We start from the raw sequence: 18268 nt of genomic DNA on the forward strand, positions 1-18268 counted from the left end.
AAGAATATTTTTAATGTGATACTGCAATATTGGTTAGCATCTAATCTTCTTTTGTAGATGGAGCCAGTTCAGAGATCTGGTGGACCAAAAGAAGGAGTCTCTCAATTCAGCGCTTGGCGTGCAAAACTACCACCTCGAGTGCAATGAGACAAAGTCCTGGATCCGTGAAAAGACCAAGGTCATCGAGTCCACTCAGGAGCTGGGGAACGACCTGACAGGTGTCATGGCGCTGCAGCGCAAGCTTACAGGCATGGAACGCGACCTGGCCGCCATCGAAGACAAGCTGGACGACTTGCGAGGTGAGGCGGAGCGTCTGGCCGAGGAGCACCCAGACCAGGCCAAGGCCATCACGGGCCGTCTGGCAGAGATAAATGCTGTGTGGGAAGAGATGAAGAACACCTTGAAGAACCGCGAGGAGTCTCTTGGTGAGGCCAGCAAGCTGCAGCAGTTCCTCCGCGAGCTGGATGATTTCCAGTCCTGGCTGTCGCGCACGCAAACGGCCATCGCCTCAGAGGACATGCCCAACACCCTTGCCGAAGCTGAGAAGCTTCTAGCGCAGCACGAGGGCATCAAGAACGAGATCCACAACTACGAGGAGGATTACCAGAAGATGCGGGACATGGGGGAGATGGTGACCCAAGGCCAAACGGACGCCCAGTACATGTTCCTCAGACAGAGGCTACAGGCACTGGACACGGGCTGGAACGAACTCCACAAGATGTGGGAAAACCGGCAGAACCTGCTGTCCCAGTCTCATGCCTACCAGCTGTTTCTCAGAGACACCAAGCAGGCAGAGGCTTTCCTCAACAACCAGGTGATTTTGAGTCACTTATCGACTTTGGTTCCCACAGTACTTGCTAGCTGAAGTGTGTATACAAAGAAACAAACAAAACCAGATGTCAAACACAATGAAAAACATGAACATGTTTTTAGACTGCATTAGTATTTTATTTTGCATGCTACATTATGAATTTCCCTTGTTTTGCCACTGACTGACTTTATCTCAAATTGTCTCTATCAAAATTCTAGGAGTATGTGTTGGCCCACACAGAGATGCCTACAACTTTGGATGGGGCCGAATGGGCCATCAAAAAACAAGAGGACTTCATGACAACCATGGATGCCAATGAAGAGAAGATCAATGGCGTGGTGGAGGCTGGCAGGAGACTGGCGAGTGATGGAAACATCAACGCAGAGCGCATCCAGGAGAGGGCTAGTTCTATTGATGAAAGGTAAACTCCTCTTCAAACTTCAAATTTGGCTGCAAACATTGGATCAAAACAATTCATACTGTGGGTGTTGAATGCTAATTAACGAATAAGAAATGGTTGAGGCATGACGTGCCATGACAAGTAATTTCATATTGGGAAACGTAACTTTTTCTCCCGTGTTAAGGCATAAGAAGAATCGTGAGGCAGCAGTGGAGCTCCTGATGAAACTGAAGGACAACCGTGACCTTCAGAAGTTCCTGCAGGACTGTCAGGAGGTCAGCAACTTCACATTCACAAAACAACTTTCAACCAGTCAATTTAAAATATACAGCTAATATTGGGATCTTTTTTGTCTGATGTATTTTGTTAATGTTCCTAGATAAGAAAGACATTAGTAAGTTGCCAATGCATAAATATGAGGAAAACGTGACACTTATATACATAGTGTATTATATTTGCATTATTTTAATAACTCGCTTTCTGTGTGTGCAGCTGTTTCTATGGATTAATGAGAAGATGCTCACAGCGCAAGACATGTCTTACGATGAGGCCAGGAACCTCCACAGCAAGTGGCTCAAACACCAGGCCTTCATGGCTGAACTGCAGTCCAATAAGGAGTGGCTTGACAAGATTAAGAAGGTAGTTTGAAAAGGCATTGATGATATAAATGAATAAGATAGTAGGTACATAGAAGTGTAATTTCTTTGATTGGAATCTAGGTGAATATAACTCTGGTGAAGGTCATTTAAACGCTCAACCTCTTCATGATCTTGCTAGTTTTCAGGGGGAAGCAAAAGCAGGAATTCCATGGGGGTGTTCACACATGTTTGTATTCTATGGAAGAAGAGCAGAGATTGATCGCAGTAAAGAGGCTGGAGGTAACATTAACTTGTGACACATTTCTTTATTCATTGTTCCCTTCCATTTCCTTCCAGGATGGGTTGCAGCTAGTGTCGGAAAAGCCAGAGACCGAGGCTGTGGTGAAGGAAAAGCTCTCTGCTCTCCACAAAATGTGGGAGGAGCTGGAGTCCACCACCCAGACCAAGGCCCAATGTCTGTTTGATGCCAACAAGGCGGAGCTCTTCACCCAGAGCTGTGCTGACCTGGACAAATGGCTGGGCGGCCTGGAGGGCCAGATCCAATCAGACGACTACGGCAAAGACCTTACCAGTGTCAACATCCTGCTGAAGAAGCAGCAGGTACTGTTTAGATGGAAAGTGGAGGAGGGGGCTGTAGAGGTTCAGCAGAGTACAGATGTAACAACTGGATAAGACAAAAATAGACTCATCTGCACACCAGTCCCTCAAATCCCTGATTTGTGGGAGGTTTACATATTTTACGTATTTTTCAGTATATCTTTATTATTAGACAGTTTTAAATTACTGATAATCATACAATGTCCCACTCATATTTTGCTTCCTCCTGTCCTCCAGATGTTGGAGAAGCAGGTTGAAGTCCGACAGAGGGAGGTGGTGGAGCTCCAGAGCCAGGTGCAGGCCCTCAGCCAGGAGGGGAGGGACACGGATGAGGTGGACGGCCGCAGGCAGGTGGTGGAGAAGAAGTTCCAGGAGCTGCTGGATCCGTTGTCCAAGAGGAAGAACTTCCTGGTGGCGTCTCGTGAGATCCACCAGTTCAACCGGGACGTGGAGGATGAGATTGTGAGGGGCCCTTGATTTTTTACCTGAAAAGTCTTCCTTTACTAAATTGTAGTTTCAAACTCATTTCTTAACAAGTTTATTGGATATTGAAAGATAACAATGAGGTATAGTCATTTGAAACATCACATTGCTTCTTCCAGCTGTGGGTCCAAGAGAGAATGCCAATTGCAACTTCGACAGATCACGGCAACAACTTACAGACCGTTCAACTGCTTATTAAGAAAAACCAAGTAAGAGACTTTCCAGTGTGCATTTTCACATTCAAGCAAATGTATCCTCACCTTTGTCTAATCTGTGTCCCTTTAATTTACGGAATCAAAGTTGTATCAGTTCGACTGCTGAAATAAAATACCATTAAATGCAAAGATGTACGTTTGGGAGTACCATGTTTACTCACCCTCTGTTCCTCGTTTTTTCCCTAACAGACCTTACAGAAGGAAATCCAGGGTCATCAGCCTCGCTGCGATGACATTTTTGAGAGGAGCCAGAGCCTACTGACCGAGGACGGCCCCAACGTGGAGGCGATCCGCCAGCGCCTGGCCGACTTGCAGCAGCTGTGGAGCCTGGTCATCGAGGAGACAGGCAAGCGCCACGCCCGTCTGGAGGAGGCCCACAATGCTCAGCAGTACTACTTTGATGCGGCCGAGGCGGAGGCCTGGATGAGCGAGCAGGAGCTGTATATGATGTCTGAGGAAAAGGCCAAGGTACGGTGGTGTTAACATCGACACATCCAATTATTCAATTATATTTAGGTGAGTTTGAATGGGGAATATTGCATATTTGTTTTGTTCATTATACATTTTGGGCCTTTTTATGACTTTATTGGACAGAAACAGTTATAAATATAGCTACAAGCAGCAATGAAAGGGCCAAGCAGCTTTCGATATGGAAATTCAGTAGCTAAAGCAGCAAAGCAAAACTTGTAATAAAATATATTAGCTTTTCTAAAATCGCATTATACTTTTGGGCAACGTGGTTTCGCTACCCCAAAACTTTTGAGTCCCTTCACGGCGTTACGCAAAAGACCTATACCGAGTTTTGTAACGATCAGCCGATGCGTTCGGTAAATATGTCATTTTGAGACAACATTTTACTCTATGACGCCATAGGGTTCAGTCGTATCGTTTGCATCTAAGGAATCCAATGATACCTCACTTAAGAAAAACGGTATTACGGTTCAAAAGTTATGGGCGTAAGCACACTTCCAAATTTGACCCCTTGGTGGGGCTATAGTGCTTCAGTGGTCAACATGAAACTTGGTGACGATAATCAGGAGACTGTTCCCAATCAGCATGCCAGAATTCAAAACTTTTCACCAATCCGGTCTATGGACTGCCATAGAATCCTAGTCCTAAGTATAAATATAATTCTCCTGAGAATGAAACATTATAGTTACTATTATGATTATACTGCTAGACAGCTACTGTGGCATACTTTGCCAAACAGATAATCTGGAATCATGACATGCATGATGACTGTGGCTGGATTTGTTCCTAGAACCGTTTCATAGGAGCACGTGTTATCTCAGTGAGCTATTCTCGCTGCTGAGAAATGTTGTGTTCGGGTACTTTATAGAAAAAAGGAAGCCGTTTCTCCCGTGGTGAACGTTGTCAGATTTGACCCAAGTATAAACAGCTGTAATTCAGTCATATTTTGACATATCAAGGTGATTGTGGTAGGAAGATGATTAGATGACATGCTCGTGATGACATTATCAAAGTTTCGTCTCCATACGTACCATCGCAGAGACAAGGCCTCACATCTGCTTTGGCGTGCTCTTTGTCAAAATCGTTTGCGCGTTACTCGTGAACGGTTTGACTTATCGATAAAGGTTTTCCGTCTGCATGGTCTAAAGATGATCTGTTACGATTTTCATGTAAATTGGAGCAACGGCCTAGGGACGACAATGACGCCATAGGGTTCAATCGAATTGTCTGCGTCCAAGGAATCCAATGATACCTCAATTAAGAAAAACGGTCTCATGGTTCAAAAGTTATGGGCGTAAACGCACCTCCAACTTTGACGCCTTGGTGGCGCTATAGTGCTTCAGGGATCGACATGAAACTTGGTGACGATAATCAGGAGACCGTTCCAAATCAGTGTGCCAAATCAAATTTCAAAACTTCGCACCAATAGGTGCTTGGCCTCTAAATAGAGAGGACATTTATGGGAAAGAGAGAGAGGAAGACATAAAGAAATGGCCTGTGCCGGAATCAAACCCCTGGCCGCTGCGTGTGGGTCTCAGCCCATATGTTACATGCCCTACCAATTGGCCTATGGGGGCGCCCAAATATGTTAAATAAATGTTTTTATATCTATGCAGTACTAGTAAATGGCTCATCGTCTCATATCGAAACTGAATGTTGAACGACTATGCCCTTTTTCCTTTTGTCTTAGGACGAGCAGAGTTCGGTGGGCATGCTAAAGAAACACCAGATTGTGGAGCAGTCTGTGGAGGACTACGCTGAGACCGTCCACCAGCTCTCCAAGACAAGCAGAGGCCTGGTGGCTGATGGCCACCCAGAGAGGTCAGTGAGAGCCCACTCAATGGTCCGCTAGACAGATGACCATTGGACATGCGTGCTAGAACCATTCTGACCTGCCTTCATTATAATCTTTATTCATAACAGAAACCATTATGAATGGCAGTATAGCGCCGCCTACAGGCTAGTCACTTCTGTGCATGGTTCCGACTTTGCGGGTTAATTATACTGTATAATGTGGCCTGGAATACAGCTTTCTAAGGTGGTTGCAGTGGGAGTTGGTACAGTGTTAATGTAGGTGTCTTTTCAATCCGCTTTTGTGAAGATCCACACTGATAGATGGATATACCTAACAAAATAAAAACACAACATTTAGACTCAGAGAACAGTGCCAGTTCATATTAATCTACTCACGCAACAAGAATCTGAGGCAGTATTGATATCTCGGAAGGATTTTGGCATTCAGATTCTGACCATATTTCTAATTTTGTACGCAGTGAGAGAATAGGTATGCGCCAATCCCAGGTGGATAAATTGTATGCCGGGCTGAAGGACCTATCGGAGGAGAGGAAGGGGAAACTGGACGAGAGATTCCGCCTTTTCCAGCTGAACCGTGAGGTGGACGATCTGGAACAGTGGATTGCAGAGCGGGAGGTGGTGGCTGGCTCTCACGAGCTGGGACAGGACTACGAGCACGTCACTGTGAGTGTGGCCTCACTGTTCCTTATTTGCTCTCTTGAACGCACTCCTGTTTGAACACTCAAGGGATAGGTTCCGACATTTCCTCTACCACCTCGTTTTCCTCTCTTTGCCCCTGTCACAGATGCTCCAGGAGCGTTTCAGGGAGTTTGCCCGTGACACCGGCAACATCGGCCAGGAGCGTGTGGACGCCGTCAACCGCCTGGCCGACGAGCTGATCAATGCTGGTCACACAGACGCCGCCACGGTGGCCGAGTGGAAGGACGGCCTGAACGAGGCATGGGCCGACCTGCTGGAGTTGATCGACACTCGAACACAGATCCTCGCCGCCTCCTACGAGCTGCACAAGTTCTACCACGACGCCAAGGAGATCCTCGGACGCATCCTGGACAAGCAGAATAAACTTCCGGAGGAGGTGGGCCGGGACCAGAACACAGTGGAGACCCTGCAGAGGATGCACACCACCTTTGAACATGACATCCAAGCCCTCGGAACACAGGTGCGTTCCGTCATATAATGTTGGGCCACTTCAGAATCAGGATCGGCTTCATTTGCCGAGTATGTGTACACAGAAGGAATTTGGCTCCTGTTTTCACGTTTCCATTGAGATAGAAGACTGACTTAGGTGTGATGTGCCATTGTTTTATGAAAGCTGTGGTCCTGTCTATGGTCCATGTCTGTGCTAAGTCTACTCTCTTTAAATGTACAACTACTGGAAATAAATGTACTGTAATGCAGCAGTTGTTTAAGCAACTCTCCCATCAAAAAAACATCTCAGAGCTTTGAACTTTTGATCCTTTAGGTAAGGCAGCTACAGGAAGATGCGGTCCGTCTCCAGTCGGCCTATGCCGGTGACAAGGCAGACGATATCCAGAGGCGGGAGTGCGAGGTGCTGGAGGCGTGGAAGAGCCTGTTGGAGGCGTGTGACGGCCGCAGGGTCCGTCTCCTGGACACAGGCGACAAATTCCGCTTTTTCAGCATGGTGCGCGACCTCATGTTATGGATGGAGGACGTCATCCGTCTAATCGAGGCCCAGGAAAACCCAAGGTGTGAACAGGAGGGCCCAACTCTGCTTTCGAGTGTTAACATTAGGGCCCAGTTTTCCAGACATGGATCAAGCCTAGTCCTGAAGTAAGAGAAAAATTCAATGAAGATCTCCATTGAAAAGGTTTTTAGGAACTAGACTTAATCCATGTCTGGGAAACTGGACCTACAAGTTAGAGATGTTATTTAGAGACAGTTATGAAACTGGAACACACATCTTTTCAAAATATGAAACTGGAACAAAAAAAACATCTGGAACTCAAAGCATTTACGAACACGCCGTAGACATGTCTGAATTTTTGGCCTACCAAATGAAGCTGTGTTGAAGAAAGTTGGTGTGTTGGGAGAGGAGATCCAAATGAAAGTGTGTGTACTCGCCTTATGTTTTACACAGGGATGTGTCATCTGTGGAATTGTTGATGAACAACCACCAGGGCATAAAGGCAGAGATTGATGCCCGCAATGATAGCTTCACTGCCTGCATCGAGTTGGGAAAGTCTTTGTTGGCCAGAAAGCACTATGCATCAGAAGAGGTGGGTGGCACTATTAGTTCAATATGATAAACAAAAATACATTATTTCCCAAAAAGAGAACATCATATGAGACGTGTTTCTTCCCTGTTTAGATAAAAGATAAGTTACTACAGCTGACGGACAAGAGGAAAGACATGATTGATAAGTGGGAGGACCGATGGGAGTGGTTAAGACTGAGTACGATTTACTTTTCATTTTATTCTATTCTATTGGTTATTCATTTTCATGTTTTCCATCATAGCCTTATGAGTCATGGGACTTGCGGTCATAAAAAGCATTTTCCATGTACTTATGTACGTATTTCCTTATTACTTATTACTACACAATCTTCAAGACTAATCATCATTAGCTGACAATGTGCATGAGATGACATAAATTTGCAATCCAGTGAAGAGGAAAGGCTTGACCTTTTGTCTCCTGTATGGAGAGCTTGACCTTGTGAGGAGCTTTTGGGCTTATGTGTGCTTAAACCAATATAACACCTTTTCTCTTAACCCCTCATCCTTTGCTAATGCCTGAGGTAAGAGCATTGGGTATAGTGGTTGGTTTCCCAGATTTAGTCATGCATTTTAAAATGTAAAATGCCCTTAAAAAACATATGACATGTAACAGGCATCTCATCACTGCTCTTCATTACAGTGTTCTTTAAATGTTTTTGGAACATTAAAACTCTAAAGTTAAAACTCTTATTTATTTTGGGGTGTACCGAGGAGATGGGTGAAATCATAGTATAATAGTATCATGGATTAAAATATGACCCTTGTCATCACCCCCCTACCATCCCCCCCTCCCCATCTCTAGTTTTGGAGGTTCACCAGTTTTCAAGGGACGCGGGCGTGGCTGAGGCCTGGCTACTGGGTCAGGAGCCCTACCTGTACGGTCGAGAGATGGGCCAGAGTGTGGATGACGTGGAGAAACTGATCAAGAGGCACGAAGCGTTCGAGAAGTCGGCTGCCACTTGGGAAGAGCGCTTCTCCGCACTGGAGCGTCTGACAACGGTGAGGCCCACTAAAGAATAGGATGAATCTAGGAGGCTGTTTCTGAGCTGCAAGCTCCACGATGTCCACTGTGTTGTTATTCATTTTTTTTGTTTATCTAAAATAGAGCCGTATTTTACTAAATTTTTATGATATGTGTGGCGGCCTGCGGAAACCCATCGGATGTTGCGACAGCTCATTGTTGGCTATAAGCCATAAAAGATCAAAAAAAAATTCTGTCAAAATTTAGATTTATGTTTTGTATAGTTGACACCCTAAACTTCAATGTAATGTACAAAAAGTATATGATTTCTGATGAAAAACTGTTAATTTCAACGGGTTTTGGACAGCTAGCAAGATTTTCAAGCCATGTCAAATCAAATGCTCAGTTTGCCTGCTCTTCTGAGTGCTGCAGCAACCCCAAACAACTGATCAATGAAGTCAGGCTGTTAAACTCAAAAATAACTTGCTAAGAAGTTATTAATGTAGCCTATAGTTAAACTGACATTTACATTCACAACGTGATTACGAACAAAAGGATTTCCTTTCCATATTCGCCACAGTAAACTAGAATGAAACGGAGTGGAATCTTTGAATGCAGTTTTCTCCCTTATCACTTTTTGACACAGGTCAACTTTAAAATGATGTTACTTCAGTTGTGAAAAAGATATCTGAGTGATTTAAACACATTCATATTCAAGAGTTTGTAGTTTTCATATATGTATAACCCAGAAAGTCACATTTTCACCATGTGAGGGGTTTTCCCAGGCCGCCACACATATAGGTTTTCTACAGTTCCATAGTTCTATAGTTTTTATGACACAGCTATCTTTCAATAGTAATATTGTCAACAATGATACCTACCTTGCACAACTAACAAACGGTACAGTAGCAATGTGGGATCAGGTGGTGTCAGTGAAGTGGGATTGAGAGCACGCTGTGTATTCTGGCAGTTGGAGTTATTGGAAGTAAGAAGATTGCAAGAGGAAGAAGAAAAACGGAGGAAGCCGCCCACCCCAGAGCCTGTCCAGGAGTCTAACCCCCCACTGCACAGGCAAGATATCCTGTCTTAATGTGTCCCACATGTCTGTAAAAGTGTGTCTATTTCTTTTGAAGACAGTGATGAGATGGGTTTTGGGGCATTGCATCAATGGGTATATGCATATATGAGCCATTGGGTATATGGGTATATGCATATGTGAGCCATTTGATGTATGGATTATCATCCAGTTTGATTTTGCTGATTCTCTCTTCTTCTTTCTCAGGGAAGGGGAGCTGATTACTAATGGACTGCCATCAGACCAGGACTCCCCGCGAGTAAGTCACTTCTGTAAACCTCATAGCACCAGACCGGCACATTCCCATTCTTTGGTCGTCATAAAACTGTCAGCCAACACTCTATGACAATGATTATGTTTATCTCTCTGACTCCCTAATATGTATTTGAGAAATATTGTATATGTCAGTAATGAAATACATTCGCAATCACACAGAATCCATGTAATTATTTTGAGGGGTTGGGTCCGTTAAGAGTTTTAAGCTCATCTCAGATGTGTCATCCCATTATTTACTATTAGCACCTACTGCACTGTTAACAACATGAATTAAGCATCAATTTTAACTGACCACCTTTCAACTTATAGCCCAGTAACCCAGTCATATAGTATTTGAAAAAAACAACATGCATATATGTTACTATGCGTCTATAAGCAATCTCTGGCACCAGCAGGAGGGTGTATCCCAGCTGTAAGCCAGGTGACTGAACGGTGACTAGTTTCAGATCTATGGTGCCCATATAATCTAAAATCGACTTTTATGTTGATACTCAGTAATAGAACTACAGTAGTACATGGTAATGCTCTGGTACCAAAATCTTTCAGATATCATATAAGATTTAAGCCAGTAAAGAGAACCTGCTACAATGTCAAGTGACTTTTCAGCATTCCATAACCGTCACCATAACAAACCACTCTTCTTTTTATTTCCATCCCCTCTCAGGACGGAGTGGATGGTGAAATGGTAAATGGTGTTGCAGAGCAAAACTCCAAGGACCCGAGCCCCATTCCCTCTCCCACCTCTGGGAGGAGGGCCAAGGGCAGCCAGTCGCCAACTCTGCCCACCAAGAACCAAGACTCACCCACATCCCAGCTAGAGGGCTTCCTGCACCGCAAACATGAGTGGGAGGGGCATAACAAGAAGGCCTCAAGCAGGTATGATATTTTAAATCATGTAGGATTTGAATGTGAAAACTTCAGGGAATACATGCTCTGACACAATGTCAATTTTTTTAACGATGGATCAACTATTCAATCAATCAACGACATGTCCCAGTCATTACACTGTACCACTGCTTTTTATCAATACGACCAACTACGTCGCTGTGTAGAATTTTAAATTATTAGTATTTGCATTCCCTTGTCACAGGGATTCACAGATGCCCATAGATTGACACCTACAGGTGCATCTCAATGAATTAGAATATACTGAATTTTGGGTTTTCATTATCTGTCAGTTATAATAATCAAAATTAAAAGAAACACTTGAAATATATCAGTCTGTGTGTAATGAATCTATATAATATAGGAGTTTCACTTTTTGAATCAAATTAATGAAATAAATCAACTTTTTGATGATATTCTAATTTATTGAAATGCACCCATAACCAGCCTAAACCTCTGTAAAAATGTAAGAAACGTTGGGAGCAGTAATTCAATGAGGAATCCCTTCCTCCAGAGGACGTTCAGTGATACAGAGAGGTTCAGACTATAGGCTCTAAACAATTAGAAAATAAAAATGGAGATCAAAGGAAAATTGTGCAAGTGAATGGATGGTAAAGACACAGACAAATCAAATGAAATTTATTTGTATAGCCCTTTTTACACGCAAGCATGTCACAGAGGGCACATTTCAGGGTTCTGAATCAGTAGTGTTTGCAGTATTCTCCATTAGTGTTTGTCAGTTTGGGCAGTTGTCAGCTACAAGGCTGGAAGGAACAGGATCAGCTGAGCACCACAAGACAGTCAGGTAGGCATCAGGGACTGATGTTTGCATTGTCATCAAGGTCCACAAGATGGTTTAGAATGTCTAGGCCAACCAAGGTCAGGTAGGGACGGGGGAGTCTGCTTGGCCCATCAGAGGGCACTGGAGACCGATGTCAACGGTGTCAACTAGGTCTGTTGACAAACCGGAAACTGGATGATGTTAACTTCTCTCAACCCCCCACACCATTATTGACTATATATTATGTATATTGATTGTATTTTCTCAGGTTGTGAGCGACCTTTTGCACCTTCTGTTTCAGGTCCTGGCATAACGTGTACTGTGTAATAAATAGCCATGAGATGGGCTTCTACAAAGACAACAAGAATGCCAGTCAAGGCATTCCCTACCACAATGAGATCCCCATCAGCCTGAAGGATGCTGTGTGTGATGTTGCCACTGATTACAAGAAAAAGAAGCATGTCTTCAAACTCAGGTAAAGACATACCAACATATTGGAATAACAAAGATAAGACCTTCTGTCAGAACGTATTCTAGAAGCTCTTCAGAAGTATGCTACTGGAACATTTAAACCATCACTCAACCATTATGCAATTATTGAGTAAAATGTATTTCTTTTTTTTCTTACAGAGTTACAGATGGAAATGAGTTTCTCTTTCAAGCCAAAGAGGAAGTAAGTCTGTCTATGCTCTTCTTCTGACTTAATACTATCAATCTTAGCTGGCAAAATTGCAACAAAGCAATGTTACAGAAGACAAGCTTGTCAAAACCAAATGATTATTGTTGATATTTGAGTCTATACTGAAAGGTCAAGGGGTCAACACTTATCTTACACTTGGTGTCAAGATGTCTTTGACAGGACACAAACAGATGTTGATGTAATGTTTGAGATGGTTTAGCATAAGTTATATTTGCAATAGTTAGCATAAAGGGATGCATTATTGACCTTTCAAATTCACAAATGTCCCAGATACCTTTATTGTGCCTACAAAATGTTTTATACTTGAACATTTTGAACGAGTTATGTATATATATATTAAAGTACAATACAGTAACATAACTGGGTTTTGAAAAATTATTATAGCAAAATGTTTGTAAAATTCTGACGATGGTCAAGAGAAAGCCAATTGATAATGCTATGTGATTTCTTATCAAGAAATCTGATACACAGGTTTCATACACAGACAGTAGTTACACCTATCTCTGAGACAGTGGTAGAGAAAACTATTCACCCTGACCTCTTTATGACCTCCTACTCAGGAGGAGATGAGTACGTGGATCCAGGCCATTCTGAATGCAGGGTCGCTGGAAAAGATAGAGATCACTTCCAGCAACCAGAGCACCCCAGCATCGAGCCGAGCCCAGACCCTGCCTGCCACTGTCACCCTCACTACAGAGCCCAGCCCGGGCACCGGCAAGCGGGAGAAGGACAAGGAGAAGGACAAGGAGAAGCGCTTCAGTCTTTTCAGCAAGAAAAAACAATAGAGGATCTCTGTGAACAATTTTTTTTATTATTATCAGTGAAATGTCTTTTCTCTCCCCTTTTTTTTTCTTTTTTTTCCTGCCCATTTACAATCTATTTTATTCTAGCTGAAACAAAACCACACAACTTGTGCCTAACATTCTGAATGGTGAGATTAACTAACAGCCTTGAGGTGCAACTATAAGGAAAACACACATTATTTGGTGGAGGTGAGAAGGTGTGGGGCAAAATTCACCATGAAATTGTTTGATAATGTCAAATAGAGGACCGAATGCAGGTGTTTCTTCCATTGTTTTTTATTATGTCTTTGTTCATTTGATTGTTTTTCTTTGTTTTTAATTGTGGTTAGTAATGGGTCTGAGTATTTAAACATTTCCTCAATTTTGTGAGGGTGTCTTGAAGAGACGACCTGAATTCTCTTTTACTGTTGCGAAGGGAGGCAACAGTGCTTGAAATGATTCCTTTTTTTGTGTATCCTTAGTGCTCACACATATTTTGGATCAAAATTTAACTTACACTCAACACACTTCTTAAACAGTTGGGCTCCTGAAGAACATAATCCTAGCCAGTATATCCGCATGCTTTATCTGGTTTAGAAAAGCCTTGTCTCACTTACAATTGAAACTTTATGGATGGATCTAAAGACATGATTTCCTCAAGGTGGACCATTTTTTAACATAGTTGTTTTTTTCTTTCATTATAATATATGTTTGAAATAATAATTATAGTACAGATTATAAAATAAGTATGTATTATAAACACTTAAAAGCATTGATGTTAAATGGAAAAGTGGAAATACAGCATTTTCTGCAAAAAAATTATCCTGAAAAAAGTTTGCTTGCTTGTCCGCTATAGCACTGCGCATTATGATTTTTGCAACGTTATCTTGCTATTTGATACATAGTGTGCATTTCTCTGTCACTACATCTATTGTATTGAAATAAATGCCATCTACAGCACAATCAGAAATTACGTAATAGGAATGAAATTATTTGCAAGGTCTGGGTCTTTGGGGCATATATATAGAATATAGACCTGTCATTCTGATGTATGAAACTGCACCTGTAGACTCTCTCTCGATTTCACTCAGTCACTCACTCTATCTCTGTTAAATATGTGCAATGTCATTAAACTGCTTTTAAACATTACAGCTTTTGTGCATCCATTTTGGTAGTGTGTGGACATGTGTTAGTATTTGAGTACTACATATACAGATCTGAAAAACATTAAATAAGAGACCAGGATCAGAAGTGTAAACGTGGGTAAAAGAGGCCACTGCAAATTTGACCCTTCTGTTCTTCTCCTATAATTGTCCTTCTCAACTTTTTTTTTTTTAAAGGAAAGAAAAAGGTGCAATGGTCTCTTTTTTTCCCTAGAGCTGTATGTTACATTATTCATTTGTGTTCTTGTGCATGGTGAAAGTTTTAATTTTGATGAAGTCTTAATAAATTACATGTGATGTTAAAGCAAATAAACCTAGGCCTATACCCATTATCCTGTGAGCGGGCGCTAGGAAGATAAAAAATCTATTACTGTCTAAATATATTTAGTTTCCATCTCAACACAAAAAGTTACTTCACTCTTAATGTTTTCCATGCCGGTAATGTGTCCAGAGATCTTCAACTTGTGTCTACAAAGGGAGATACGACTCATTGTATGCCTGCATTAACACAATGGTGAGTGGTGAACACAGGACTTTTGGCAGTCATGGAAGGGTCACCATATGGACAAGCCATATGTTTCAGATTAAACCATAAAACCAGTGCTGTGGGCAAGGACATACTATTTTGCCTAACCATCTACATGCTTGTACAACACAAAGGGAAATAGAGTTGCTGTGGAGAATGTGGTTTACCTAAAATCCCTAGCTTCATTATCTGTAGTTATTGAAGGTGTCCATGCTATAAACGCATGGGTCATCCAACATTGTAACATACAATAAAGCAATTTGCTCAATGTAACATGTAAGCTATTGCGTATCAGTCAGATCCGTAATAGCATTAGTAGCTTGATGAGAGAACTATGAAGCACTACTTTTACTTAGGCTGGTTACTCTCAGTCCAGTTAGTGGAAACTGAATAAAAAACATTCACTTTGGAGTTGAGAGTCAGATTGTCCTATTACTTGTATCTCACTTATCAGTATCTCAGTTTCGCTAAGTGAGTATGATTGTATTGCTGTTCTTCTGTTTAATAAGTTATGGGTCCTTTTTGTCATATCAGCTCATCTGTACCATTTTATATTGGCATTTATTAGGCTACGTAAATAATGTTTTATCATCGTATCTACACGGGGAATTAGTTTCAGCACCTAGGACAGCGCAATGGCCTAGCGGTTGCCGGTATATGCAGTTCTTGATGGCAAGCCATTTAAATGTGAATGACGGCAAAGATGTCAATAGAAAACTTCAAGATCCACAATTCCTTGTTCTATCACGGGTATTTGTGCGTATCAAATAAGAGCCGCCCTAAAAGGCGTCGTGGTAACCAAGTATTAAGCGTAGAAAGCGGCTGGAGCCCCAATTCTTAAACACGTTACGCTGAAAATGCTTCTGATAAGACAAGTCCCTACGTTAAAATCGTTAACTTCTGGATAATATCCACTGTGTAAGAATTGTACATGTTTTCACTCGTTTCACTTTACATCAACCATGGAGCAGTCTCTTTATTATATTCCTAATTTAAAACATCATCAATTAATAGAGAAACAACAGGGAAAGCCTACGTAAGTGGAGACAAATCGGCTGCAGCCGCTCGCTTTACAATTGGGAATATACATTGATATATCAGCACATTAATATCTTGATTTGTATAAGCACAAATCCATGCAAATATTTCACGGTCGATTGGAAATTGCCTATTGGATTTTTGCATGGCGTTGGAACATCGTAAGGTTTAGTGGTGTCAACGATGGAATTTAGCTTTCTGACAGATTCATACGCTTGTCGCACCCGACCCTTTCGGACACAGGATTGCTTTTCCAGGTTTGAGTTTTGAAAGCGGCAGATTGAGGATCCATGTTTAACATGAGAAGAGCCAACTTGAAGCTGTCTATGTCTGAAATGTAGCTCGAATATTTTATGAACACTCAAGATTATTTAGGCTTATTTATTTTTACATTGCGCACTAGTCAGTTGATAGCCGAGTCAATGAAGAGCAACATCAATTATTTTAAGAGCTGTTCCAAACCCTTACAGACCTAAGGAATTGTAGGTTTTATGCATGCATAGCCTTATTGAATAGTTGTGCACACATATACGTTCAACAGGCCAAGAGCATTATTCATTTGAAGACAGGTCAACGAAGATCAATGTGTTTAAAATATGGCTATCTACCAGTGGACCGCTCTTCTCTATGTTTAATCATTTGCACATTACAGTTGATCTGAAGCAAAAACTGACTTGTAAATAAAACCAGAACAGTTGCTTTTTAGTTTGATAAGGCATGGCCGACAAGACTGCACCTCGTTGCCAATTGAGGTTGGAATGGATTCATGGATACAGGGGACATCAGTGCCGTAACAATTTGTATTACACTGCGGGGAAGGAGCTAGTTTACTTCGTGGCTGGAGTCGGCGTGGTTTATAATACGAGAGAACATACCCAGAAGTTTTTTCTTGGACACAATGATGACATTATCAGGTAAGCCAGCCCATACATTTAAAGGCCGGATCTGATTCAACACAAATGAATTGTTAGCCTACTTTGATGCTGACTCATATAAATCGATCTGTCACCAAGTGGTTTTCGGAACCTTTAAGATAAGTGTCTGTGTACAGACCGTGTTACATTCAACCATGAACTCTAAAATCAGGATCATGGGAGATACCATTAGACATGACCTATTCTTTGAGTTACCAGACCTTATAGGTTTCCATCTCGCCCTTTTCAACAAGGAGAGCTACCATCATTTGACCAGAGATTTAAACTCAGTGCTTTAGTCCAAATTGACTTACAAATGAAAGCCTTCAATCACAGGAAAGTACACACAATAAAAAGAAAAATTATATACCGGTGGCAATATTTGAGGTATCTTCCATATTCCTCTGATTTTTAACATTTTCTCTTCACATTGTATTTCTCTAGTCAGAAAACAGGCCTTTTCCACTGTTGGAATTTGAGATTTGAACTACCAACTATCCATCGATAGTTCAAAGCTAACTTATCCATTCACAAGAGATCAGTGATATCCAAATTAAGAAAGGAAGGGAAAGCCATTGATCAAATGCTGATGGATTTTGTGTGAGTAGCATAGGGGATGCCCTTTAGAGCTGCAACAAATGATTATTTTGACTAAGCTAACGATTATAGTTAACGATTAATCGACTAATCGTTGAGACATTGGCATTCACCATTTAATTAACTCTATCAACAAGTGACTGACTGATGCAGCATTCTGCCTAATATCTCCTTTTGTATTTCATATGAATATGGAACATAATAAAGGTGAGTGATGAGACGTTTTATTTTTGGATAAACTATTAAAAAAAGGATTCACAAAATGTCCTCTCATACCTTATATGAGACGTGTTGTTGACAATTTTTTATTGTCGACGTTGTCGATAACGTGTAGTTTTAGGGCTTGGCACTGGCTTAAGAAGACCAATACTCTTTAAGTGATTGGGGTCACTCTACAGCAAAGAGCCAATCAGTCGTTGACATTGTAAGAGTTGGGTTAATGAATTGCACAGCCAGTCTGGTATGGCCACCAGGTTTCAAGTACCTAGAGTACAACAATGTCACAGTGGATGTTTTGATAAAGGAGAAGTTAAGACAACAAGAAAACATCCATTCACCAGGAGATGTTGAGTATTTCCTGTCTTTAGCTATGCTTCCTCCTCACCTGTCAGTCTCCCTCTTAGATTTCTTCCGGTCATACATGGTCAAATTCAGAATTAGCCACATTGCTAATGCAACATAAAGTTAAAGTCTGCATCTCTGTATACTCCAAATAGCAGTCCACTTAGGTTTGGTATAGATTTTGTAAAATAATAAACATAGGCACGCAATTAAGATTAGTTTATACACAAAAAAGGAATTTTGACAGATGAAAAATATTAAATTTGCTTGTTAGTGACATTGGTAATAAACATATTCTACAGTAGAATCAAAGAGGTTTTAAAGGTTTTGGATGCTTTTATAAAGGCCTTAGTGGTCCCCTTAATACTGTATCTGAAGTCTC

The 18268-nt window shown here is 41.7% G+C and overlaps 2 protein-coding genes across 6 annotated transcripts in view; both read left to right on the plus strand.

Annotated features, from left to right (window-relative positions):
* The window catches only part of sptbn1 (spectrin, beta, non-erythrocytic 1), a 55604-nt gene extending 41368 nt beyond the window's left edge, over positions 1-14236 (plus strand). For all 3 annotated transcript variants that reach the window (XM_084684812.1, XM_084684813.1, XM_084684814.1), the window contains 21 exons: positions 58-814; positions 1030-1232; positions 1396-1486; positions 1704-1850; positions 2147-2410; positions 2645-2869; positions 3010-3099; positions 3295-3573; positions 5267-5397; positions 5850-6054; positions 6176-6550; positions 6854-7098; positions 7490-7628; positions 7721-7805; positions 8430-8626; positions 9559-9659; positions 9871-9922; positions 10604-10815; positions 11907-12080; positions 12236-12278; positions 12866-14236. In XM_084684812.1, the coding sequence (XP_084540938.1) occupies positions 58-814; positions 1030-1232; positions 1396-1486; positions 1704-1850; positions 2147-2410; positions 2645-2869; positions 3010-3099; positions 3295-3573; positions 5267-5397; positions 5850-6054; positions 6176-6550; positions 6854-7098; positions 7490-7628; positions 7721-7805; positions 8430-8626; positions 9559-9659; positions 9871-9922; positions 10604-10815; positions 11907-12080; positions 12236-12278; positions 12866-13090 (4240 nt within the window). In that variant the 3' untranslated portion in view covers positions 13091-14236. The remainder of the gene's footprint in view (positions 1-57; positions 815-1029; positions 1233-1395; positions 1487-1703; positions 1851-2146; positions 2411-2644; positions 2870-3009; positions 3100-3294; positions 3574-5266; positions 5398-5849; positions 6055-6175; positions 6551-6853; positions 7099-7489; positions 7629-7720; positions 7806-8429; positions 8627-9558; positions 9660-9870; positions 9923-10603; positions 10816-11906; positions 12081-12235; positions 12279-12865) is intronic.
* Positions 14237-16531: 2295 nt separating this feature from the next.
* Positions 16532-18268, plus strand: part of eml6 (EMAP like 6) — a 39662-nt gene continuing 37925 nt past the window's right edge. For all 3 annotated transcript variants that reach the window (XM_084685786.1, XM_084685785.1, XM_084685787.1), the window contains exon 1: positions 16532-16728. In XM_084685786.1, the coding sequence (XP_084541912.1) occupies positions 16532-16728 (197 nt within the window). The remainder of the gene's footprint in view (positions 16729-18268) is intronic.

The sequence above is a fragment of the Hypomesus nipponensis genome, chromosome 21 (genome assembly GCF_054491055.1).
Source record: "Hypomesus nipponensis isolate SF chromosome 21, ASM5449105v1, whole genome shotgun sequence".
Lineage (NCBI taxonomy): Eukaryota > Metazoa > Chordata > Actinopteri > Osmeriformes > Osmeridae > Hypomesus > Hypomesus nipponensis.